This window comes from Xyrauchen texanus, chromosome 47, assembly GCF_025860055.1.
Source record: "Xyrauchen texanus isolate HMW12.3.18 chromosome 47, RBS_HiC_50CHRs, whole genome shotgun sequence".
Taxonomy (NCBI): domain Eukaryota; kingdom Metazoa; phylum Chordata; class Actinopteri; order Cypriniformes; family Catostomidae; genus Xyrauchen; species Xyrauchen texanus.
In genome coordinates this window covers 1,453,351-1,480,979 of record NC_068322.1, presented here as the reverse complement: position 1 = coordinate 1,480,979, position 27,629 = coordinate 1,453,351, and the positions used below count along the sequence as shown (strand labels likewise).

Below are 27,629 nucleotides of genomic sequence, written 5' to 3'. Positions count from 1 at the left end.
ACTGATTCAAGCTGATAGAAGAGCAACTTTGCCTGAAATAACCACTCGCTACAACCGAGGTATGCAGCAAAGCATTTGTGAAGCCACAACACGCACAACCTTGAGGCGGATGGGCTACAACAGCAGAAGACCCCACCGGTACCACTCATCTCCACTACAAATAGGAAAAAAGAGGCTACAATTTGCAAGAGCTCACCAAAATTGGACAGTTGAAGACTGGAAAAATGTTGCCTGGTCTGATGAGTCTCGATTTCTGTTGAGACATTCAGATGGTAGAGTCAGAATTTGGTGTAAACAGAATGAGAACATGGATCCATCATGCCTTGTTACCACTGTGCAGGCTGGTGGTGGTGGTGTAATGGTGTGGGGGATGTTTTCTTGGCACACTTTAGGCCCCTTAGTGCCAATTGGGCATGGTTTAAATGCCACGGCCTACCTGAGCATTGTTTCTGACCATGTCCATCCCTTTATGGCCACCATGTACCCATCCTCTGATGGCTACTTCCAGCAGGATAATGCACCATGTCACAAAGCTCGAATCATTTCAAATTGGTTTCTTGAACATGACAATGAGTTCACTGTACTAAAATGGCCCCCACAGTCACCAGATCTCAACCCAATAGAGCATCTTTGGGATGTGGTGGAACGGGAGCTTCGTGCCCTGGATGTGCATCCCACAAATCTCCATCAACTGCAAGATGCTATCCTATCAATATGGGCCAACATTTCTAAAGAATGCTTTCAGCACCTTGTTGAATCAATGCCACGTAGAATTAAGGCAGTTCTAAAGGTGAAAGGGGGTCAAACACTAATAATAATAATCCTTTAGGTGAGTGTATTTTGAGTGCACAAAACATTTTCTGCATATGCAAGAGGATATTTTGAGCGCACAAAATCTTATTTTGCACGCACTTGAACTCAGTTTTGTGAAGCGATGTATCTTCTTGCAAAGGTAAATTCATTATGAGCAAACGAAAATAAATTTTGCGCTTGCATAAAGTTTATTTGAATGTGAATTTGCTCAGAATTCGTACATTTTGCTTTCTCCTCCTACACACTATGTGTGCAAAATAACGTTTTGCATGCTCAAAATATCATCTTGCGCAAGCAGAACATTTGTTGTCAAATATAATTTTGGGCACGGCATTTGTGGCATATGTATAACTCCATATTCAGAGACTCCGCCCACTTGTGTCCACCGGCTGATGCAATGCGACCGGTGAATATAAATCCTCTTTCAAAGGCAGAGAAACACGATTTTGATTCCGGGACGCGCCTAAATTACATCTGATCATTTTAATCTTACAATTTTATGTTAATATTCAGCATTCTGGAGCTTTCGATTATATATACAGTATTTATATATATGGTTAATGATCTTGAGTAATCCTTAGGATATCTATTTAGTGTATATACCGGTATATTTTGAAGGATAAACAAATTAAGTTATTGTTTTTAGAATTGATCTCTGGAACATTCTACACACTGCTGGGAGTGTTTTTGAAAATAAAATAAGAAGAAAAGAAAAAAAAAAGAAGCAGAATTTTGGTCTTTAAGTCTTAAGGTAAGAACACATCGCGCTATTTATGCATGAATGAGCAACCGGATGTTTTATTTTTTTACAATCTCTTCCATTTTAGGCAATGACTCATTCATGTGTCATCGTCTCATTTCAAAATCCTTTTAAAAGAACACACACAAAAAAAAGAAAAATAACCAAAATGGCGCGTTTAGACCGCAACATTAGTCGGGGTGTTTAAATAATTTATTTATTAATGAAACACGCTGGTGATGTTGATGATTGATCTTTCGATGGGAAACAATGTCAAATGCTGCAGAGATTATATTAGATTTTTATTTAATGAGCTTTCTGTTGTTGTTTCATTCCTAGCGGGGGCGTTCACTACAAAGACATCACGAGCATCTGTTTATTTCCACATTCTTTCAATTTTATCAATATTTTATATAATTATTTATATTGCCTTTGCGAATTTAACCTGATAATAATGGCATAATAATTAATATGGCAGTTTAATTTACCTTTCGCACACTAAAACCGTCACCAGAATACGTTTAAATAGGTTAAACGTGTCACCTGACAAGAATAGACACTGAAATTGGTTTTGATCATTTCGTTGCTATAATACAAATATAGATTGGGGAAATGTCGGTATTAATAGGTGATGACGGTGCAGATGCCGGGTTTGTAATTTTCCACCCAACTATTTCTCATGGGAAGTCGCCAAAGGCTCGCTGAGCTAAATCACGCGATTACGTCATTTTTTACGCAAGACGTCTAATTTACATATGTAAATTGGCGTAAAGGGCAGTTTCTTAAAGGTGTAGTGCTGAAGAACGTTTTTACGATTTTATTTTATGTAATTATTGTTTATTGAACTAATCATTAAACAATTAGTATTTAATTACTAACCATTTAATAATCACGCTAGCCTATCAAACACCATATAAGCAGGGGAAGACAGTGGTGGATTACTATTTTTTTTATTATCATTATTTTTATATTTATTTATTTATTTTGTTTTGTTATTGAACTGCATTATTGAACAACAACAAGGACAAAATCATCCTAGCAATAGCAACCAGGGGTAGGCTGCGGTGTAGTGTTGGGACATGTTTTTTTAATAATTATTATTATTTATTTTTAAACATTGCCTTATAATATTTCACGCAGAGCTGTTTTGGATATATATATATATATATATTATAATTGTGTTTTTTTTTACATATCTGTTGTGTGATGCTGAACCATCAGTGTGTATTACTTATACCAGTGTTACTGTGTCACAATGACTTTTTGACAGTGACACCTCATGTGTTCATATCACATTATAGATCAGGGTTTTATATCCATTCTCTCTCTTTTTCTCGCTCAGCTAGTTCTTTTCTCAATGCTCTTCTATCGCTGTAGGCTGACTTTTCTAAACGGAGAGCATGCATGTGAATTGAGGTTGAGATTGTCGCAACAAATACCAACAACACGTAAGCTCGTCAGTCATTCGATTTATAGAACATCCGTATGCACATAAATCCAACTTCTGATGGCATACAGGTCAGTCATATTACTTGAAACACAGGGGGCGCTAGAACACCGAGAAAAATGAGACGTTGTTCACGATAGAGCAGAAGTTTTTTTGTGTTGCCAGATGTGGAAAAATTGTCGCTAGTAGCTTAATGGCTCTTTTAGTCGCTAATTGTTGCAACTAAGTCGCTAAGGCAACTCTGTTCCGCTTCGATGGGTCACATGACCACACTGAGGCGAGGCCCCGCTGATCTATGCAGGGGGCGTGCATGTGCTAGACGCACAAGGACACGAAACTAGATAGCAATTGACCGAGGGTTTATTTATTTATTCTCCCACACATCAATATAATTTTATTTATATTATTTTTTAGTTGTAACTGTTTTAATGCGATTTTGATTGCATAAACCACATAATAATTTGACTAATTTGATTGCATTATTTATATTTGAATACCTTTTTATAATTTTTAAATGTCACATTGTTTTGGTATTCAAATGGTCACAAATTTGTTTTCGTTTTAATGTAAGGACATATCTAAAGGAATATTTCGGGTTCAATAGTAGTTGAGCTCAAACGACAACATTATGCGTAATGTTGATAACCGCAAACAATAATTTCGACCTTCCTTTTCTTTAAAAAAGGCAAAAATGGAGGTTCCAGTGAGACACTTACAATGGAAGCCAATGGGGCCAATTTTTGGAGGGTTTAAAGTCAGAAATGTGACGCTTATTATTTTATAAAAGTCGTTTAAATGGTCGTTTTTGCAGCAGATTACTGTTCCGCATTACGTCGTCATGGCAACAACATTGTAAATTGGATATAACTTTACACGGAAAGCGAAAGTAAGAGATTTAGATCACACTAAAATCATGTTAACGCACATATTGTTTACGTCTTGTGTCTATACTTTTGAAACGGCGAGTTTTTAAACGTTTACGGATTGACCCCCATTGTAAGTGTCTCACGGTTTGTGTATGGTTTTATGTCGCAGAATGAACAAAGCCCCAGCGAAGACCGAGATGAGCCATTTTAACACCCCTCCAGAGACCGACAGCAACGAGTACACAAGTTATGAAGACTGTCGCACCAAAGTCCCTCTCAATGGGTAAAACATTCATTTGATCCGTTTAGTCTATTATACCACAACTCATCTGCTAAATGAGATAAAACATGGATTTAATGCACTCATGCCATTACAGATTGCAGTATAACGATGTGGACGCGGAGAGTCAGAACTTCCTGCCCGATCATCATTTGGGAAAGAAGAAATATGAAGAATATGTAAGTTGCCCATCTGGTTTAGTGCGTTTCATAAGATGTGACGTGTTATTAAACATGGTAGTCTAAATCGCATTGTTCTTGTTTGTTTAGAGCACTGGCTCGGCATCGTTTGGAATGTCTGTGTTTAACCTCGGAAACGCCATCATGGGAAGTGGAATTCTCGGGCTTTCCTATGCCATGGCCAACACTGGCATCGCCCTGTTTGTGTGAGTATTGAGAAGGTTTGGACGCTTGGACGCATGTTCAATGTGTCAAATGACAGAATTAAAATGTTTGTTATTTGCGTGAGAGTTTGAATAATCCCGTTTGTGTTTGTTTTGTAGGATCCTGCTGGTCTGCGTGGCCATTTTCTCCTTATACTCCGTTCATCTGCTGCTCAAAACGGCCAATGAAGGAGGTGAGTCGCTCTTTGCATTGCGATGCGCGTGTTTCTGTTTTTAAATGTGATAAGAGCGTGAGTTTTAACGCTCGAAACCCCTCTTGTCGTCCAGGGTCTATGGTGTATGAACAGCTGGGCAACAAGGCGTTCGGAATTCCGGGAAAACTGGCGGCATCTTGTTCCATCACCATGCAGAACTTTGGAGGTACGCCAACGGAGCAAATCAAATAAAACAATTTACGAATTATTTAACAGAGGCAACATAATAACACATAATAGCTCTTATCCTGTCTGTATTAATGAACTAAAATGTTTTTAACTCCGTTTAACCCCCAGCTATGGCGAGCTACCTCTACATTGTGAAGTACGAGCTGCCAATCGTCATTAAGGGCTTCTTGGACAACCCTGATGCCAAGTACGTTTAAACATTTCAAGCTCTCACTCATTGCATACATGAGACAGGGCGACTTTAGCTGGTGTTTATGTTGTTGCACTGGCGGCTGTGGCTCAGGTGGTAGAGCGGGTCGGCCACTAATTGCAGGGTTGGTGGTTCGATTCCCGGCCCACACGACTCCACATGCCGAAGTGTCCTTGGGCACGATACTGAACCCCAAGTTGCTCCCAATGGCAGACTAGCACCTTACATAGCAGCTGTGCCGCCATTGGTGTATGAATGTGTGTGTGTATGGGTGAATGAGACGCAGTGTAAAGTGCTTTGAATACCGTTAAGGCTTAAAAAGGCGCTATATAAGTGCAGACCATTTGGAGCAGTGTGTGCGCTCTATTGTACAGCCCTCCCGTTGAGGGGGGTCGAAAACACTCTTCAAAGACAACGATTTAGAGCGATATGCAACAAACGCTGACATCAAACATTCAGAGCCAGAACTGAAATCCCAGCGTTTGTGATTTTTATCATAAAACTATTCAAATGTTTTGTTTCGTGTTTTCGCAGCATGTGGTACACTAACGGCGATTACCTGGTGCTCATCGTAACCGTGTCCATCATTTTGCCGCTCTCGCTGCTTAAAAACTTGGGTAAGTGTTTGCAGAAAGAGTGTGTGTTTGGTGTGTTTGTTCGGAGTGTGTTTAAGATCCTCATGGTGTGTGTTGCGTTTCAGGTTACCTGGGATACACAAGCGGGTTTTCCTTGTTGTGCATGGTGTTCTTCGTTATTATGGTGAGTGTATTCACTTTAAGAATGCGCTCGTTTGACGGGCAAAGACGGGCACGGCAATTGAGACAAATCAAATATTCGAGCCGCTGTTGTTAGTCTGATTGGACGGTCTCTCCTGCTTTTGTTTCTTTCAGGTGATCTACAAGAAGTTCCAGATCCCCTGTCCTCTACCGGAAGACTTCATTAATATCACAACGAACAACACCGTGCCACCGCAGCACAACGCCACCGATGAAAACTGCTGCCAACCCAAGTACTTCGTCTTTAACTCGCAGGTACCCGAACGCACATTCGCATCTCAGATTTGCCTTCCAGTTCCGTGTGCGCCAGACAAGCATGCGTTTATCAACCCTTTCTCTTTTTATCTCAGACCGTCTACGCAGTACCCATTCTCACCTTTGCGTTTGTGTGCCATCCGGCCATTCTGCCCATGTATGAGGAGCTCAGAGAGTGAGTAAAACCTGCATGTCGTGAAGATTCAAAGTGTGATTTTCTAGGCTTGGAGAAGCAATTTCAGAAGTGAAAATGAACTTGTGTAACGAGTAAACACTCTTTCTCCGTCTGGCATTGCAGTCGTTCCAGAAAAAGGATGCAGAGTGTGGCAAACGTGTCATTTCTGGGCATGTTTGTGATGTATCTGCTGGCCGCTCTGTTCGGATATCTGACCTTCAACGGTGAGCATTTTAAAACATCCCGAAACATCTTATAAGTCATCACTTGTATTCTAGAGCTGCTTATTTTGGGGCCTAAATCACAGTAATGACAGACGTTTCTAGGGTGGGCACATGGTAAATATAGTTGGGCAATGCCCCTCCATACCCCCTATTAGTCCTAGCCATGCAGCCTGTCTCATATAAGTGTTGTTTCTGTGAGGTCATGCGCCCACAGCGAGAGTCTAAACCGAACATGTGCTTGATCTTCCAGAGGCCGTGGAACCCGAGCTCCTGCACACGTACTCCAGGGTCTACAGCTTTGACATTTTGCTTCTGATCGTCCGTTTTGCCGTCCTGATCGCAGTAACGTTGACCGTGCCCGTGGTTCTCTTTCCGGTGAGTCTTTCCGTACATGTACGTGCAATCAAAACAAACTGCTATCGACGGTATGTTGACCGAACGTTTGTTCTATGTTTGTTTTAGATTCGTACCTCCGTCAACCAGCTGCTCGGCGCGTCTAAAGGCTTCAGCTGGCCGCGTCACATCTGCATCACCGTCGCGCTGTTGGTCTGCGTCAACATCCTCGTCATCTTCGTTCCCACCATCAGAGATATCTTCGGATTCATCGGTGAGTGGACAGGATGTGATGTCATTGTGTGTGGGTGTGTGTGCGCAGTACAGGTGTGTCTAACGCAGGTGTGTGTCCCTCTGCAGGTGCGTCTGCCGCAGCTATGCTGATCTTCATCCTGCCGTCGGCATTTTACATCAGACTGGTGAAGAAAGAGTCCATGAAGTCCGTGCAGAAGATCGGGGTAAGAGCTACTTCGATGATTTTTTTAGGGCGAACTGAAGTCGTCTCGTGACATTTGTACAAATATTACAAATGTTATTGAAAGCGTAAATATTGCACGGTAAATGAGGGTGTCGCTTCAGCATAATTATGCATTAAATTATGCAAAATGTTGTACTTGCTTGATTTTGAAACGTCGGCCATTAAAATAATGACGCATGATTTCCTTTTTCTTTCTAACAGGCGTTGCTGTTCCTTATCCTGGGTTTCATCGTCATGATCGGCAGCATGACTTTGATCGTCCTCGACTGGATTCACAACGCCACCGCTTCAGAAACCCACACCAACGGGAACTAGTGGGTGTGTCCCAACTCTGATTGACAGGAGGAGGCGGAGCAAAGCCACTCAAACTGCAATTTAACTAAGCTGCTCTTTTATCAGCGCGGAGCAAAAACAAACATCCATTCTGAGAGAATGTCTTGAACTTTGTACAGTATTGCTGTTAGCCCACAATGATGGTGATCAGCTGTTAATGTTGTGCTTTTCCCCATTGATCTGATTTGTTGTTCATTTTAGTTGGTTTTGTGTTGATTTCTGGTGGTACGTTGCTCAGAGGGTCGATCCGTTCGTGCTCCGCTTTTCAGGTTTGACATCTTGTATCGCAACGTTTTGATTTCACCGATCTATTGCAAGCAGAGCGTCTGCATTGCGTTTGACTTCCGTTTGTACCTTTTGCCAAAAATATTGATGATTGTGTGTCAAAAAGCACTTAACCGTCAGTAAATGAGAAAATTGTCCGTTCGCACATTTTCGCTAGGCATTTGTTACAATGCTACTCATGCTGTACTACTTGAGTCGCCTTTACCTGTCGTTTAGATCTATTAATGAGCAAATATTGATCTGTAGTTGTTTGTTTCTAACAGGTAGAGCAACTAAATCAATTTACTGAAACCTTATTTAAAGCCCAGGCGACGGCTAATCGCCGACTACAGGAGCGTTTAACCAAAATACATCTCATTACTGAGATATCTTGACTTGTGAACGCCTTTTAAAGATGCTGTGAGCGATTCGCAACCACTAGGTGGCGCCAGAAGATTCCAATCCGTTTAAATGTTAGCTGGAGTAAAAAGCGTTGGCTGTCATGACAACTCCGAATAATTAATTATATCAACGTAGCTAACCTTTGACCTTCGCTTCATGACCTCCGGTGAGACGCTGTCTATAAAACTGTGACCGGACCGCTTGCAAGCTCTCGGCCGGCTGAACACCACTTTGTGCTTGCATTTGCCGTTTATGTCGTGCTGCTTACCCGAGCGGCGTGAGCGCTGGAGGTCGTAGCGGTTTGTTAAATGACTCCAGCAGGGACCTCTTGTTTGGACATTTTATCTTTGTACTTGCACTCGTTCTGGTGGATCACACTCCTGTTTATCATTGGCACTATCGATGACCATCGCATGACCCAGTGGTATGTGCGGTCAACATGGCAGCGCCCATGAGGGGGCGACCCGCTCGATGTAAAATCAAACCGCTTTTATTGGGTTTCTGATATGACTGGAGTCATCATCTCATGTGCATAATAATGCAATTCATGTCTTTTATGTGTAAAACTTAGTTTTACGCCAAAACGTACTTGGCGTACCTTTTAACCGTTACATCACTCGTTAAGCAAAGACGCTAATGTGAGTGAAAACACTGGAGACCGGAAATTGAAAACAGTCGAATCGTGGAGCACTTCCGCGCGGTGATTGACAGGCAGAAAGTCTTCTGATTGGCTAAACAAATTGGCTTTTTCGCCGCTGTTTACCGAGTTCAATTTCAATGATATCTGACCGAAAATAAAGCCGTTTTTGGCACGTCGTATAATTGAAAAATCACATGCAGCACCTTTAGCGAATTAAGAACACTCTTGGTTTTGTTATAACTGCTTTGTAATGCCGAAACTGCACCGAATCACGCGGCAAAAAGACTGCCAGTGTTTAAATGTACTTACCATTTCAGTGTTTGCCAGCGGCAGCTTGAAGTTGTTCCTTGAGCGAGAGACAGAGAGTTACAGAGAGAGAGAGAGAGTGTGTACCGCGGTCACTGCTCACACCTCACTTGTGCTTCCAACGGCTAAACCTCACGTGTCATCCAACCTGTTACTCTCCAACCGTTATTTATGGAAAAACATCAGTGTAATTTAATCTGTATTTATATATTGTATATATGTGTATATATTCCACCAATTGAACTGTAAATAGATGCTGTCATTTATTTCTTTTTTTCAATTTTGCTCAATATGTTTGAAATATGAAAAATAGCTTTAGAACCGCAGTGTTCATGTGTTCCTCAGTGTGTCGGGGGCCAAAGGGAAATGGGGCCCCTGAACATCCTTTCGACACAAATGCACCTTTTACACTACGATGCTGTATTTAAACCAGCAGAGGGGTGGAGCGCTCCTCATGTGCAAGAGGCCATTCCTGCGAATGATACGCTCTTGTTTCAATGAAACACTCTGTATATCGTGTAATTAATGTCTAATAAAGGTTCGAGATCACTCCTCCATGTGTCTCATTGTCTCCATGTGTAAGTGGCATTAGAGATGCACCGATGTCAAACTGTAAACGATATCATTAACCCTTGTGCATCAGTTTAAAACTTACTCAAGAGGGCAAAAAACTGCCGTAATAATATGATATATTCATATTATGATCAGTCCTGATTACAACTACCAAATATTCATTCATTTTCAGGATTTTAACACTTTAAATGCCAGTTTGTTTACATAATGCCACTGTTGTTGTTTACACACACACACACACACATTTCTCAATACACACACATACACACACTCACTCACACACACACACATTTCTCAATACACACATACACAACACTCTTTGACATACACACACACAACACTCTCTGACATACACACATACACAACACTCTCTGAAATACACACACACACAACACTCTCTGACATACACACACACACACACAACACTCTCTGACATACACACACACACACAACACTCTCTGACATCCACACACACATTTCTCGATACACACATACACAACACTCTGACAACACACACACACACATTTATCAATATACACAACACTCTCTGACATACACACACACACATTTCTCAATACACACATACACAACACTGTCTGACATACACACACACACACACACACACACACACACACACAACACTCTCTGACAACACACACACACATTTTTCAATACACACATACACAACACTCTCTGAAATACACACACACACACACACACACACACACACATTTCTCAATACACACATACACAACACTCTCTGACAACACACACACACACACACACACACACACATTTCTCAATACACACATACACAACACTCTCTGACAACACACACACACACACACACACACACATTTCTCAATACACACACACACAACACTCTCTGACATCCACACACACATTTCTCGATACACACATACACAACACTCTCTGACAACACACACACACACACACACACACACACACACACACACACACACACACACACACACACACACACACACACACACACACACATTTCTCAATACACACATACACAACACTCTCTGACAACACACACACACACACACACACACACACACACATTTCTCAATACACACATACACAACACTCTCTGACAACACACACACACACATTTCTCAATACACACACACAACACTCTCTGACATCCACACACACATTTCTCGATACACACATACACAACACTCTGACAACACACACACACACATTTATCAATATACACAACACTCTCTGACATACACACACAACACTCTCTGACATACACACACACACACAACACTCTCTGACATACACACACACACACACAACACTCTCTGACATACACACACAACACTCTCTGAAATACACACACACACACAACACTCTCTGACATACACACACACACACAACACTCTCTGAAATACACACACACACAACACTCTCTGACAACACACACACACACATTTATCAATATACACAACACTCTCTGACATACACACACACACACATTTCTCAATACACACATACACAACACTGTCTGACATACACACACACACACACACAACACTCTCTGACACACACACACACACACACACACAACACTCTCTGACACACACACACACACACACACACACACACACATTTTTCAATACACACATACACAACACTCTCTGAAATACACACACACACGTTTCTCAATACACACATACACAACACTCTCTGACAACACACACACACACACACACACACACACACACACACATTTCTCAATACACACATACACAACACTCTCTGACAACACACACACACACACACACACACACACATTTCTCAATACACACATACACAACACTCTCTGACAACACACACACTCACACACACACACACACACACATTTCTCAATACACACATACACAACACTCTCTGACAACACACACACACACACACACACATTTCTCAATACACACATACACAACACTCTCTGAAATACACACACACACGTTTCTCAATACACACATACACAACACTCTCTGACAACACACACACACACACACATTTCTCAATACACACATACACAACACTCTCTGACGACACACACACACACACACACACACACATTTTTCAATACACACACAACACTCTCTGACATCCACACACACACACACACACACATTTCTCAATACACACACACACAACACTCTCTGACATCCACACACACGCATTTCTCAATACACACATACACAACACTCTCTGACATACATACACACACATACACACACCACACACACATTCACAACACTCTCTGACATCCACACACACACACACACACACACACACACACACACACACACACTTGTATCTGCATCATGTATTCAGTTGTCCTGCAGGTCTCTATAATGCAGTAAACAGTGAATAGGGGAAAAGTTTGTATTTGCTCCACAGGATAAACATGAGTGAAATGGCGCCATCTGGTGGAGAATATTAAACATGTAACTTGAATTCAGGACTCCAGAATAAAAGTATAATATCATAGAATTCATGATTTTATGATTTAATGTCACTGGGATCAAATATTGCAGTTTTAATGAGTTTCAATGGGACATTTTTGTCCTGAAGGTCCCGAGTGTAACTATTGTGTGTACACAGTGTGTTATAGATGTGTTATAGATGTTTTATAGATGTGTAATAGATGTGTAATAGGAACCAAAGTTGAAATATCAAAATTCACACCTTTGGCTAAATGTACTCCGGTGGCATTAACAGCCAAAATGATTGAAAAAACAACAATGAAAAAGACAAAAATGTCCCGAAGGTCGCACAAGGGTTAAAAAAAAACCTCTATGCTGATACCGATATTTTGATACTTTAAAATTATGCTTTAAACATGTGCAAAGTGGTAAAAAAATGTTAAAAAAAATAGTTTTTTACTGTTCTGAAAGTCAATAATTTCTTTTGAACTTGGATTGGGTCTGTTGAACACATGTCCGGCCAAAATTTTAAAGAGCCACAATGAAGGATAAATAGAAGATAAACATATGAACAATAACTGAATATGATAACATGATGACTGATAAGAAAAAAAGGTTATTTTGCGCTTCTTAAAAAATTTTGCGCTTCTGTTTTTGCAGTTCAAAACAACTGAACTCACATTTTTAAACGGATGCACTGTTGATAAAACATGACACATTCATACTATGCATATGTTGGACAATTCCACGCACGATTAACGATAATAAAACGATTTAACCAAAGGAAGAAAAAAATAAACAGGTTAAAATTCAATATTATATTGGTATAGCGGATAATGTCACCAGACCGCTAGAGGGCGCCGTTTGCTCACGCAACGCTGAATGTTCAATATGCTGATGTTTCAATTTAGTCAATAATTGACTGATAAATATCGAATCTATTTTAATATTTTCGGGCTGCCGGGCTAATAAATTATCTTGAGTTTGACGCTTTGTACGCATTAAATATGCATTTTGATCTGTATTTCTGGAGCGCACATATCAGGCACGCAGGCTTCCCTTGATATCATGGCGCTGACCACAAACCTGATGCGACCCATTTGAATTATTTTGTATTTATTTTTTTTTTCTCCCAATTTGGAATGCGCAATTCCCGCTACTTAGTAGGTCCTCGTGGTGGCGCGGTTACTCATCACAATCCGGGTGGCGGAGGACGAGTATCAGTCGCCTCCAGTCGCATCTGATCATGTGACTCGTTGTGCATGACACCGCGGAGACTCACAGCATGTGGAGACTCATGCTACTCTCCACAATCCACACACAACTCACCACACGCCCCATTGAGAGAACCACTAATCACCACCACGAGGAGGTTACCCCATGTGACTCTACCCTCCCTAGCAACCGGGCCAATTTGGTTACTTAGGAGATCAAGCTGTTTCGCCACGTCAACCGATGCACCTGGTGTAGACAGGGTGTTCTCATCAGCCTCTCTTCACAGTACAAAAGTTTTAAATAATTTTTTGTGTTTTTAATAATATCATGACCAGATTGGACCAGCTACCATGTTCCAAAACACAGGTACCAGCTTGAGCTGGATTTTCCAGCAGAAGGGTCTTTCCAAACAAAAGTAAGAAAGTTATTTTTTTTCACAAAGGGCCCTTTCACAAGACTATTAGCAAAGTCTTTATAGCAAGTCAGTCCACTCGGCGGCCATCTTTGGAACGTCCCCAGGAGACTATTTCCAGTCATGCCAGTGCAGCTCCTGTCTGCTTGAATGGGGGAACACCGAAATCTCAAAAACGGTTGGTCATGATTACGATCAAATAACATATTTCAAATCAGCAATTCAATTTGATAGTACTGGAATCATAATTTGTAATTATTTACCTCATATTACGTAAAAAAAGTCGTGTGTAGCTATTGCGTATGCTGCTTACCATATTGATTGACAGGTGATGTCTGTATCTAAAAGGTCATTGGCTCTTTCAACTGTAAGGCGGGACTTCCTTTCTACATCCGTTAACCGTTCCAGTGTCTCCCATTCATTTTAACAGAAGTGGCTCATCTCTGCTAAATATTCTCTGCTTTTAGCGAAGGGCACATTCAAACTGCCAACATCAAGAGCTCTGTCCTTCGTAGTGATTAGGGCATAGGAATGATCACTTTCGATTGGCAGGCTGTTGGGCTCATTACTATTAATCACGTTCTATAGACTATGTCGCCCTCTGCTGAACACTGTTTGAACTACACAAATGCATTTTTTTTAACTAAACCGAAGCACAGGAAGAGACGTATTTTGCACCGTTTTCAGATTATACAGTACATAATATTGAGTTATAGAGGTGGAGCTTTAATCAGAAAGACTGGATATGATTTCAGTAAGCATTAATAATCACATCCAAACAATCTTTAGTAACTGTTTTGTATGACGGAAACTATAAACGGCCGTTTAACCGCGAGGTCAATGAACATTCAAACAGAAATAAGTAGGAAGAAAAGAAGCTAACAAGACCGCGATTCCCCAAGGGGAGGAGCTCTGCAGAATCAACGTTGTCTCCCATTGGCCAGAGGCTAATGACACAGTCGACGGACCAATTAGGAAAAGTGTGTGTATATATATATATATATATATATATATATATATATATATATATATATATATATATATATATATATATATATATATATATATATATATATATGTGTATATATATATATATATATATATATATATATATATATATATATATATATATATATATATAAACAACAACGGGGAGATAAAGTACAATTCTTTATACCAAAAATAATAATAATAATAATAAATATATTTTTTTGGCCGCTCAACGTTTTAAGCACTCATAATTTAATCTTGCGCGTGCAAAATAACTTTCTGTGCGTTCAATTTCATATTGCTTGTGCTGAATTGTAGCACATATATAGCTCCATACCCTTCTACTAAATTGTAACTTTTTGTGCTCTCAAAATTTCATCTTGCACTTGCATAAAAAATTTGGCCGCTGAAAATACCATCTTGTACATGCAGAATAACATTCTGTGCGTTCAATTTCATCTTGCGCGTGCAGAATTGTAGCACACTTACAGCTGCATACCCATCTACTAAATTATATTTCTATGAACCCTAAACTCGACGTGATGACGCAGTAAGTCTACCAGCACGCACCGCTGCAGCGCCGCCTTGTGGTGAAGAGGCGGAACTGCAGCCGCTGACCCACATGTGGCCGGACGGCGTTAAATGTACCGCAATATCGAGCGCAAGTGCTCATGAAAGTGCACGAAAAGTGCGTGTTTTTGCGCTAAGGAGCATCCTGCGTTTTATTATATGATCTGAGGTGTGTGGAGGAAAGTGTGAGGAGGTGAGTGTGAGCTGTTGACAGCACATGCTAACACAGCTAGCCGCGTCACACAGGTAAACAACAGTCTAAACTTATAAAATCCGCCTGTAAACATCCCTGCTAAACATCTGTATGTGTCTCTGTGTGTTATCCATACTAAGTATTCATATGAGACGAACTAAAGTGAGTTTAAAGCGTTATAAAGTCTCTGTTAGCGCATGGTGCTAATGAAGAACTCAAAGTGAAAATAAAGAGGCAGTTACAGAGTGATAAATATGATCTTTTAAGCTTCTGAACTGTAATTTTATGATGTTTTATTACATATGCCTCTTATTTGAATGTACTGTTATAGTGAATTAGGGCTCAGAGCAGCTGTGACCCGGAGCCAAAGATGCAAGGGGGGCCAGGACAGGGTGAGTTGGGCTTACTCATATTTAATGCGTTGCTTTTCAAGGTACACACACATGCATTTAAAGGGATAGTTCACACTATAGTGGAAAATCGTTAAATGTGGGTGGAATGTTTTTGTGCATGATGTTGCGGTGTCTCTGGATGCTTCTGATTCACCAGGCAGAAACTTTTTGAAAAACTCAAACTATGTGTGTTCTCAGGTGGGCAGAGTGTGGAGGAGAGTTTGGAGGATGAAGAGGCCCAGCGATGCCCGATCTGTCTGAACCGTCCCAGACGTGCGGAAAGAGCTGTACCCGACTGCTGCAGACATGTCTACTGCTTGGCCTGCATCCTCCGTTGGGCGCAGGTCACATCTTGCTCTTTATATTATAAAAATAATTTAAATAATAACCTTTTATTTTTTCAGGCATTCCACATATGTAAACCTCAAATGTTTATATAAATAATTTCATATCACGGTAACGGTATATACAGTAGTGGCCAAAAGTGATGTTCGGAGGGCAGGGCTGGACTGGGAAGAGAAATCGGCCTGGGATTTTACATAGCAACTGGCCCAAAAGTACGTAGCAACTGGCCCAAAAGTACGTAGCAACTAACCCAAAGGTACATAGCAACTGGCCCAAAAGTACGTAGCAACTAACCCAAAGGTACATAGCAACTGGCCCAAAAGTACCTAGCAACTGGCCCAAAAGTACCTAGCAACTGGCCCAAAGGTACGTAGCGACTGGCCCAAAAGTACATAGCAACTGGCCCAACAGATGTTTGGGGGGGGTAGGTGTACGCTGTCCGTTTCTGCATATTGCGGCGCCATTTTGTGGTCCGTTCTGCATAACGCGGTGGCTCGTTTTAGCTTATCGTGGCCCATTTGGCACGTTTTGACAAGCCAAATAGTTTCTTTACTACTACACGACCTCTCAATCCAGGCTCTTGTAGCCGTTGCCTTGCGAGATGAAATTGGAGGTTCCTCACCGTTGCACGTCTCTTCCAGAACTTTGGAAGAAGTTTTGAAGCGGTCACACATTGAGGTGATTTTTTTAGTCGAACCTTTTACTCTCAACGTGGTGCAAAACTTCTTCGCCACTCCTACTCGATCACTGGCGAGTGAAATCGGAACATTTACCAGCCAGTAGCGAATCAGACGGTTTAGACGCTTGGTGTGGAATTTGGTTGCATATATGAATGATTTCCTCTCATTGCACATGGACTAAAGTAACTGTAAAGCCCAGAATTTTTTTGCACTCAAAATATCATCTTGTGCATGCATAACATTTTTGGTGGCTGATGGTTTAATTGATAATGTTGTGTTTGATGTTCTAGATGGTTCAGTCCTGCCCGGTGGACCGAAAACCCTTCAGTGTGATCTATCTGCAGGGCTCATCACCGCAGTTGATTAAGGTCAGACTTCCTGCTGATGTCCTGTTAATCTCTGTTAGGGGCATTTATTCTTGATGAAACTGAGCTTCTCTGTGTTTTTAGCTTCCTGTGAAAATGGCCAGACTGTCAGACCCACAAGTGTCCTGCATTCAGGATGCTCAGAGAATGCGTCGTATCTCTGTGGTGTAAGTGACCGTGTTTACGACTGTGTTTTATATGTCACCGCTACTGTCCCATTGGAATATTTTTGCATTTTAACTGTCATTTACAGAGGAGAGGCAGAGGAAATGGATAGACGGCAAGAGAAAGGCGATAATGCCAAACAGAAATGCCACAGAAAATGTACGTATTATTCATTATTGTGTTATGAGGTGTGTGTAGTAGTGAAAGAGTGTGTTTTTGTTTAGGTCAGTTGGGATCACTAATTTATTTTAAGAATGTGAAATGTCAGAATAATAGTAGAGAGAATTGTTTATTTCAGCTTTTATTCCCAGTGGGTCACAAGTTTACATACACTTTGTTAGTATTTGGTAACATTGCCTTTAAATTGTTTAATTTGGGTCAAATATTTTGGGTGTCCTTCCATAAGCTTCTCACAATAAGTTGCTGGAACGTTGTCCCATTCCTCCAGACTGAGTTCAGGGCTTTGTTATGCCACTCCAATGTCTTGACTTTGTGTCATTAAGCCATTTAGCCACAACTTTGGAGGTGTGCTTGGGGGTCATTGTCCATTTGAAAGATCCATTTGTGACCGAGCTTTAACTTCCTGTCTGATGTCTTGAGATTTGCTTCAATATAGCCACATAATGTTCATTCCTCATGATGTCATCTATTTTGTGAAGTGCACCAGACCCTCCTGCAGCAAACACCCCCACAACATGATGCTGCACCCCCCATGCTTCACGGTTGGGATGGTGTTCTTCACCCTTTTCCCTCCAAACATAACGATGGTCATTATGGCCAAACAGTTCAATATTTGTTTCATCAGACCAGAGGACATTTCTCCAAAAGTGAGATCTTTGTCCCCATGTGCACTTGCAAACTGTAGTCTGGCTTTTTATGGTGGTTTTGGAGCAGCGGCTTCTTCCTTGCTGAGCAGCCTTTCAGGTCATGTTGTTATAGGACTTGTTTTGCTGTGGATCTAGATACTCGTCCACCTGTTTCCTCCAGCATCTTCACAAGGTCCTTTGCTGTTGTTCTGGGATTGATTTGCACCTTTCACACCAAATTACGTTCATCTCTAGGAGACATAAAGCGTCTCGTTTCTGAGTGGTGTGATGACTGTGTGGTCACATGGTGTTTATACTTGCGTACTATTGTTGGTACAGATGAACGTGGCACCTTCCGGCATTTGTAAATGGGCATTAAAATACATCAACAGGTACACCTCCAATTGGCCAATCAGAAGTGGTTAATTGTCTAAAGGCTTGACATCAGTTTCTGGATTTGTCCAAGCTGCTTAAAAGTCACTTAGTGCATGTAAACATTTGACCCGCTGGAATTGTGATTTATAGTCAATTAAAAGTGACACAATCGGTCTGTAAACAAGTGTTGTAAAAATGACTCGTGTCATGCACAAAGTAGACGTCCTAAACGACTTGCCAAAACTATATTTTCTAATATGAAGTCTGTGGAGTGGTAAAAATGAGTTTTAATGACTTCAACCTAAGCGTATGTAAACGTCAGACTTTAATGTCTTGTGAATATACTTTTAAAACGTTGTGTACTTTAATGTCTATGGACTGGTATTCCACACTGTACAAACGGCTCGCATTCAATAATGTTTGAGGTGTAAGAGCTTAAACAGATCATGTTAGTTTGTTGGTTGTGGTGACCAGCTCTATACAGGACAGCTCAAATGTGTATCATGTAAAAGTTTCCCAGACGTGTTTGGCAAAATATATGTTTTGTATTTCGCAACAGGTGACTCAGATGCATCTGTGCATAAACACAGAAAGGTTGGTCTTTTATTACTCGTTCAGTCACATTAATTGCATATCAGTCAAACATGAAGTGTGGAGCACCATAAGGATCATGTTTTTATGCATGCAGGTGAGAGGAGACTCGTGCCACTCTCTTCTACTCACTCAGAATTTTCACTCATCACTGCCCAGCCAGCAGGGGGCAGCAGTTGGCACTCTCACTCAGATCATGTAAGCGCACGTATTGGCTTGATTCTAATGCATAAATGAAGGATTCAGACCTTCTTTTGTCTTCCCTTTTGGTTGACCGAGCACGTCTTGGGTGCATGTTAAAGTGTTGTGTGTGTCATTGGTATAGAACAGAATCTGCTGATGTTTGTGAAGATGTTGTCCAGTGGAGGAGAGTAGAGAGAAAGCGGCGGTGGCTACCTGCCTCTTTACCTTTCCTCTCTACAGGGGTGCCCAGGTGAGGAGCATGTTACATTGTCACTTGTAATTCACTCTTTGAATATACACGGTGGTCAAAAGTTTGGAATAATGGACAGATTTAGCTGTTTCGGAAGGATATTGGTACTTTAATTCTCCAAAGTGGTATTCAACTGATCACAATGTATAGTCGGAACATTACTGCTGTATAAAAACAGCACCATCACTATTGATCAAATCTAGACGGGGCCCCATTTCTAGACAGGACCTTGAGTAATCATGCAAAATTGATCATTTGATACTAGAAAATCACTTGCCATTATATCAAACACAGTTGAAAGATATTTGGTTCATTAAATGAAGCTTTGTGTTTGTTTTTGAGTTGCACAGTATGCAATATATTGGCATGTCTTACGGCCAATATTAGGTCAAAAATGCCAAAAAAGAAACGGCTTTCTGAATGAAGGCTTTACAATGCTTTCAGAAAGATTTCATCCAAAGGTGTAACTACAGTCTTCAAAGATAAAGGACAACTGTCTCTAACAAGGACAGAAAGAGATGTGGAAGACCAGATGTGCAAATAAACAAGAGGATAAGCACATCAGAGTCTCTAGTTTGAGAAATAGACGCCTCACATGTCCTCCGCTGACGGCTTCATTGAATTCTACCCGCTAAACGCCAGTTATATGTACAACAGTAACTGCAAAGAAAAGTCACTTTTGAAACAGAAAAACTAAAGAAAAGGTTTGAGTGGGCAAAGAAACACAGACATTGGACAACAGATAATTGGAAAAGAGTGTTACGATCTAAACCCCATTGAGCATTTGTGGGATCAGCTAGACTGTAAGGTGCGTGAGAAGTGCCCAACAAGACTGTCACATCTATGGCAAGTGCTACAGGAAGTGTGGGGGTGAAAGGTCATCTGAGTATCTGGACAAACCGACCGCTAGAATGCCAAAGATCTGCAAAGCTGTCATTGCCGCACAGGGAGGATTCTTTGATGAGAACTCTTTGAAGTAGTCTTCAAATTGTAATTGTAATTTTTCATGTTATTAGTGTCCTGACTATCCATTGTGATCAGTTAAATGCCACTTTGGTGAATAAAAGTACCAGTTTATTTTCATAAGAGCAAAATCCATCCATTATTCCAAACTTTTGGCCTCCAGTGTAAGTATCTCACTAAATCTTTTATTTTTTTAACCTGAACAGGTTGTCCCTGCGTTCACACCTGCTCATGTCAGCGGTCTCTTCGTCTTTGAATCTGCTGCTCTCTGAACACTCAAGTGAGAGCTTATGTCACTCCAGATTTAGTTGTTGTTATATTTTAAGGATGTACATAATCCTTAATTTACATATGTGTTCCTTAGTTCCTCATGGTATAGTTTGTGGCGTCACCTGTCCCAAAGGTGAGGAGAGAAAGGGAACCAGGGGCTCTGGGTCAAAGGGTTCCGCAAAGCCGGCAGAAGCTGTTGCAACCCGACGCTCCTCTCGTCACAGTCGTGTTGAGACTGAGGATTCCACAGCTTCACAGTCGCAACCATCAGACACGGACATCTCCTCTTCCATTGACCCCTCAACTGCACCACAAACCGTAAATGATACTCCTGCTTCTACAAGCAAAGGCAAACAGGGGAACAATCGGAGGTCTGGAGCGAAGACAAAAGGTCGCCCAAAGAAGGCGAAGGTGAAGAAACATAACGACGAGGAACAAGAAGTGGAGGCTGAGAATCACAAAGAAGATGGAGCCACGAAAGTAGCAGAATCCGAGGAATCAAGAACTGACCTGGAAGCAAATGCAGCTCAGAGCTCCGATCAGGTCGATGGTGACAAAGAACCATTGAATACGGAGCAGGAGATGGAAATGGAGAATCAGACAAGTCCTGCTGATGATGAACATATGTCCCCTGATTCTGAGAACCAGGAAGAAGAATTCGTTTCTGCTGATGCTGAGAACCAGGACGAAGAATGTGCTTCCCCTAATGCTAGTAATCAGTTAGAGGAAACAACGATAGTGGAGGAAATGCTTACCAAGAGTACTGTTGATGAAGATGAAGACGAAGACAATCAGATACTTTCACCAGGAGAAAATAAGCAAGAAGTGGAGGATTGTGACGAAGACCAAGCGGAATCAATTGTTTCTCCAGTAATGGAGGAAGATTCTCAGCCTCAATCCTGTGCTGAGGTGCAAGAGTCCCAGTCTGCTTCTCCAAATGTGGAATCATCTCTCCATGAGGAACCAACAGCTCTTCTTACAGAAGCTGCAAACAAGATCACCAATCTGGAACCAGAGCCTGATACCACAGCAGATAATTCTGATGAAGGTCCCAGACAAGAGTCTAGCAGCCTTACACATGTCTATGTGGACCCAAGCAGCTGCCCATCAGATCAAAAGCTTGAATTGGTTTCAACAGAGAACACCGCCTCAGAGTCTCTTGACGCATTGAGTCCTCAGGACAACACTGATCTCATCCCCATGGACTGTGATTCACCTGCATCAGAGAGGGAAGGTAATGCTGTCAAATTTGAGAAGGATACCGTTGGTAATGTGCCTGAAATCCCCAATGAGATGCCCATTCAAGACCCCACGCACAAGCCTGAATCCAGTGAGGAGCAGAAAGGCTCGGACAAGAAGGATGGACGATCACGCAGGTCTCGTTTTCACTCGTCTACGACCACCTGGTCTCCCAGCAGAGAGTCTAAAAGTGAAGGATCACACAAGTCAAGGTCTCCTTCACGGGACCGCAATCGCAAGAACCGCTCCACATCAAGGAGCCGAGATCGGCAAATGGATGAGCGAGACGGTAGACGGAACTGCAGTCAAGAGCGCAGCCGTAGTCGAGAACGTAGCCGTAGTAGGGAGCGAAGTCGCAGGCGACGCAGTCGTTCCAGGTCCAGGAACAGAAACCGGCCCAGTGGCATTAGCCCATCCCAGGAACGTTCTGATCGCGGTGGCCGCACTGATCGAGGTGGCCGCACTGATCGTGGTGGCCACTCTCCTCGCAAAAGGGACTCATGGGGTGGGGATGGGTGGCAGAGCAGAGGTGGTGGGAGAGGTTTCCGTGATTCCAACTGGAGAAACAACTTTGAGAAGCCCGGTCATTTCTCAACAAGAGAGCCCATATCTTCAGACAACGGCAACTTCTACGAGGCGTCACCAGACAGGGGCAGAAATGAGAACCCGGACTGGGTAAAGGAGAGGGAGAAGCTCTGGGCGGACACTGATACCAAAGCGCGGGAGCCACGAAGAGAAGAAAATATGAGCGATCCACCTGGCGAGATGTGGTCTCGAGGGGGCTGGAACGTTGATAAGGGGCAGCGCCCTGCCGGACGCGGCAGGGGTGCGCACTGGGCTTCCAGTCAGCAGGGGGAGACGACCGATAATTGGAGGCAACGTCCTACTTTCTCAGGGACAACGAATAACATGAATTCTTACAGTCGCTTCAATGAAAACAGACCTGGAGGGAAGAGAAAGGAACCAGAGGGCGCTGATACTCCACTTGATCGCTCTGGGTGGTCTTCAGCGTCGAGTTGGGCCGTACGCCGAACGCTTCCTGCTGATGTGCAGAACTACTACTCGCGCAGGGACAGAGGAGGCGACAATACTACCTGGAACAAACAAGACGAGGATCAAGGTGCAGTTGGTCTCTCAAAACAACCAGGTCAGTATTTATCTAAAAATGTATGCGCAGATATCTGTAATTTAGAGCGACTCTCCTGAAAACATGTCTAGGTCACACTTCACCCCATTTACACCCATATTCTGCGGCAAGAAAATGAAGCCTATTTTAAGGCAATCACCCCATCTGCACCAGAAGTGAGTGTTGGGTTCAAATGCGGTTTAGACGGGGTGTAAGATGACAGGGTGTAAGGGTTATGGATAATATGACTTTGGATTTTAATAAGCAAGCAAGCACCTAACTTACTGGAGCGGTTCCTGATATTTTTCTTTTGAGTTTGTTTGTAATGCTTATATCTTCCCTTGATATCAGGGTGAAATGTTTTTTGACATGTTTTGGTGTGATTCGCCGTCTAAGGGTTCTCAATAAAAATGTAGCTGCCACTCTTTTCTTAGTGATACACAGTGGTCTAGGAGTAACAGGTTCACACGCATCTTTACTGCTACATTTCAGATCCCCCCCAGAGTGAGCCAAACGCCCCCCTGCCAACAGAGGCTGTGCCAGCCCTGCCCGCCCTGATGCCACACCAACTTGGTGTGATGGGGGTCCTTCGTTACCCCATGGCGCCTCTGATGCCCAGACCTCCAGTGGGTCTGCAGCCTCCCCAGTTCAGCATGCCTCCTCCAGTACCAGTTCAGCTGCACTCCACTGGACCTCTACTCCAGTTCCCACCAATAGCTGTGCAGGGACTGCCTCCACCCCCACCACCCCCTCCACCCATACAACAGGGCGGCTTCACTGTGGTACCCAATGAAACCCACCCAACTCAGGTGGTTATTTGAACTGTAAATATTGGAATTAAACCAATGTTTAAGTTTACCAAAGTGCTCTTTTAGTAACAGTGCATATTTTACTGCAGGTGATGCCCAGTTTTCCTGTCCCAGGCAAAGCCTCTTTTAAACCCATGCCAAACAAAGTAGGTGCAGGACCGCCTCCCCCTGCTGCTACATCCAGTGTGGCCCAACCATCCTCAACCACCACCACCACCCAAATTGCCGTTCACAGTAAGGCTCATGCCGACAGCTCAAAGAAAGAGAAGGCAAGTGGACACATTCAAGCATATAACCCCTTTCCCCCTCTTCTTCCTAAAATGCTTTTCCCTTTTAAACAGAAATTGCAGTTTCAAGAACGAGCCATTAACGAAGTGAAAGCAGCTATAAAGCCATATTATCAAAAGAATGAAATCAACAAGGAGGAATATAAAGAGATTGTACGCAAAGCTGTGGAAAAAGTAAGTTCTGAGCTCTTGGACTTTATAAATAGTTCACCCTAAATTTGAAAGTCTGTCCTTGTGTTGTCGTCCCAAACCCGGATGACTTGGTTGCTGTTGTGGAATACAAAAGATGGTGTTTGACTAGATGTTAGCCTTCATTTTCATGCTTTTTCTCTCAGGTGTGCCACAGCAAGAGTGGCGAAGTAAATGCCGATAAGGTGGCCAACCTTGTGAAAGCATATATCGACAAATACAAACGTGTTCGCAAAAACAAACCGGAGAAGAGCTGAGGGTCGCTTTTCTGCTTGACTGCACAAGTGCAATTCCTCCACCATTGGCTGCTGCAGGTGTCACTGACTGGAGCCGTTCTTATCATATTTACATACGAGAATGAAGATTTTTCTAGAGATTACATATTTTGTTTAATTTGGATTTGATATAGTGCAAATGCCCTTTACTGGATTGTGTCTCATGATTGTGTGTGAGTGTGTGAAAGTCTTAAGTGCTGTAAATGTGGGGGGTTAAAAGTCTATAATGGTGTTGCTTTAATTGCATATTGAAATCGATTAATCAAAACAAATTATTCAAGTGGTACGACTGGACCTTCCCTGCCTCTCTCTGTTGTTCTCTCTCAGTAGTCATATGGACCCAAACATAAAAAGTTTGTAATTTTCCCTTTTAGAAACGTCAAAACAACATGGCGTATACGTGCATTAGCATTATTATTTCCTGTTCATTATGTATGCGTTCGAGTGTCTGATGAAATCATGATTTTACGTGGAGAAAAAAAAATAAAACACGGGTAGTTTGTCGCTGAGCTGATGATTTTTGTCATATTCAGAGTTAAGTCCTGTACTTCTGTCCGTGCAGTTCAACCACTGTGTATGTTTACCCTCCCAACAGCAATGAAATAAACCAGCTCTCTGTACTCTCGTGTGTCCGCTTACTAAAAGTTCAATATTCAACTGTGCTAAAACCAAGCAGGGCAAATAAAAGCAATTCATGTGAATTGGAAAACTGATGAGGAGTTCATGATGACCTCAAATGCTCCAATAAACACGAAGGGATTAAAGTGACTTGAGCTCAACCTGATAAGGTGTATCCCACATCTCAATACCACTAAGCAAGAGATTTTCATTCATGTTGAATCTGAATGTGGTGGTCAGAAGACAACAAATATCTCCGACCATAAACATGCAACGTCAGATTTCCAGAAGATGCACCTGTGACCCCATAAGTGCCAGAGGTTCAGATAACATTGGCTGGGAGACTTTGGCTTCTGCATGCATATATATATAAGCAGTGCTAGTCCAAGATGCACATGCTCAAAAGATAAGATATAGTGCCCCAGAAAAGCATTACCATCAAGGCTCTTCAGTGGTGCAAGAGGATGTGAAGCTGGCACATGATGAGTGAATGAGTGAAGATGGAATTGGTGGTTTGAATCCCACGTACTGCATGCACACCTGAACTCAGTGGTGGCAAACTTGTTCTAGGCAAAACCACTTGGGTGTGTATGTTGACCTTGAGGGGGCAAAATACTTAAAATAAATCCCTGACAGCCAATCAAGGATTTATTTTAAGTAAGTTGTTATCACAACATTAACATCCCCACTCACAACAATCATCCAGTGCCCATCAGGTATATTAGACAGCTTCTGATTGTATGCCAGCCCAGGATTAGAACCCAGGTCCTCGTGCATCAGGATACACCACTCCTCCACTCAGCTATTGGATCTGATGTGTTAAAAGAGGTGTTTGTGTGATTCATGGACTGATTGCATGGAATGAAAACTTAGCAGATGCTTTGGTCACTAAGTACCATGGTACCACCCTGCGTGCACACACACACACACTTTGAACATGTCCCATGTAAATACTATGATGCATAAATATGCATGCTTGATCCCAACACTATCATTTTTGGGTATGTGATGTTTTGCATCATAGTTCATACCCTCATGACCACTTTATTAGGTGCACCTGTACGCCAACTTAGTCATGCTTAATTCGAATCCGCCACCAGTGCAATGCATGAAACCATGCTATGGTTAATGTTCACATCAATCATCGGAATGGGGAAAAATGGGATCGGAGTGATTTCGACTGTGGCATTTTTGGTGCCAGACGGACTTTTTAAGTATTTATGTAACTGTGGTGGTGGCGGCGAAGTGGCTAAAGCACAGAGCTGTTAATCAGAAGGTCACTGGTTCGACCCCCACAGCCACCACCATTGTGTCCTTGAGTAAGGCACTTAACTCCAGGTTGCTCCGGGGGGATTGTCCCTGTAATAAGTGCACTGGAAGTCGCTTTGGATAAAAGCATCTGCCAAATGCGTAAATGTAATGTAATTAACTGAAGCTCCTGACCCACATCTGCATGATTTTATACATTACACTGCTGCTACACGATTGGTGCATGGTGAGAGCACAAATGCATGTACGAACTTACCACAGGGATACTCATTCCTGATCCTGGGAATGACAAATCCTGCAGAGTTTTGATCCAACGCTAATTAAACACACCTGAACCAGATAATCAAGCTCTCGGGATTCACCGGAAAATGAACAACCGGTGTATTAGAGCAGGAACTTTTGTTTTTATGCTACATAGCTTTTTTTGCTATGCTATCAACTACAAATTCAAATTCAACATCTGAAAGAACAAATAAACTCAAACTAAAAACATTTGCACTTACACAAAGAAACGATACAATCACTTAAATAATGACAGAATTGACATTTTAGTGCAACATCATGCAATGATTGAAACTGATAAAAGTTTCATTGTTGCCACAACAGGCAAAGACACATGAGTGCTGGTTTTACGAGTCGAATATTTAAAGGTGGACGAGTACTCGATTAATCGACTACTCACGCACATCTATAGCAGGAAG

At 42.1% G+C, this 27,629-nt stretch overlaps 2 protein-coding genes across 4 annotated transcripts; both read left to right on the top strand.

The window, feature by feature from the left end:
* The first annotated feature begins 1,253 nt into the window (after positions 1 to 1,253).
* On the top strand, positions 1,254 to 9,890 carry LOC127639044 (sodium-coupled neutral amino acid symporter 2-like). The gene is made up of 16 exons (XM_052120867.1): positions 1,254 to 1,564; positions 4,035 to 4,148; positions 4,243 to 4,324; positions 4,415 to 4,530; positions 4,648 to 4,721; positions 4,816 to 4,908; positions 5,040 to 5,118; positions 5,656 to 5,738; positions 5,822 to 5,880; positions 6,012 to 6,152; positions 6,248 to 6,327; positions 6,451 to 6,551; positions 6,802 to 6,926; positions 7,014 to 7,158; positions 7,245 to 7,342; positions 7,564 to 9,890. The coding sequence occupies exons 2-16, from the start codon at positions 4,036 to 4,038 to the stop codon at positions 7,675 to 7,677; spliced, it is 1,503 nt and encodes a 500-aa protein (XP_051976827.1). The 5' UTR covers positions 1,254 to 1,564; position 4,035; the 3' UTR covers positions 7,678 to 9,890.
* A 5,662-nt stretch (positions 9,891 to 15,552) lies between these two features.
* Positions 15,553 to 25,661, top strand: LOC127639223 (protein SCAF11-like). Of its 3 annotated transcripts, none has more exons than XM_052121133.1 (15): positions 15,553 to 15,731; positions 16,063 to 16,123; positions 16,322 to 16,467; positions 17,439 to 17,516; positions 17,598 to 17,680; positions 17,767 to 17,837; positions 19,419 to 19,453; positions 19,548 to 19,648; positions 19,776 to 19,883; positions 21,053 to 21,126; positions 21,211 to 23,502; positions 23,974 to 24,290; positions 24,380 to 24,559; positions 24,632 to 24,751; positions 24,913 to 25,661. In XM_052121133.1, exons 2-15 carry the CDS (start codon positions 16,102 to 16,104, stop codon positions 25,021 to 25,023), a joined length of 3,738 nt encoding a protein of 1,245 aa, XP_051977093.1. In that variant the 5' UTR covers positions 15,553 to 15,731; positions 16,063 to 16,101; the 3' UTR covers positions 25,024 to 25,661. The 3 variants fall into 3 exon arrangements, with proteins under 3 accessions (XP_051977093.1, XP_051977094.1, XP_051977092.1); XM_052121134.1 differs by having other exon boundaries at positions 15,553 to 15,784; positions 24,641 to 24,751; XM_052121132.1 differs by having other exon boundaries at positions 15,553 to 15,784.
* The last annotated feature ends 1,968 nt before the right edge of the window (positions 25,662 to 27,629 follow it).

Coding starts and splice junctions, on each gene's coding strand:
- LOC127639044 (XM_052120867.1), top strand. CDS start 4,036: ATGAACAAAGCCCCAGCGAAGACCGAGATGAGCCATTTTAACACCCCT. Junction 6,552..6,801: donor CGGATATCTGACCTTCAACG/GTGAGCATTTTA, acceptor TTGATCTTCCAG/AGGCCGTGGAACCCGAGCTC. Junction 7,159..7,244: donor AGATATCTTCGGATTCATCG/GTGAGTGGACAG, acceptor GTCCCTCTGCAG/GTGCGTCTGCCGCAGCTATG.
- LOC127639223 (XM_052121133.1), top strand. CDS start 16,102: ATGCAAGGGGGGCCAGGACAGG. Junction 16,468..17,438: donor GCATCCTCCGTTGGGCGCAG/GTCACATCTTGC, acceptor TTGATGTTCTAG/ATGGTTCAGTCCTGCCCGGT. Junction 23,503..23,973: donor TGGTCTCTCAAAACAACCAG/GTCAGTATTTAT, acceptor GCTACATTTCAG/ATCCCCCCCAGAGTGAGCCA.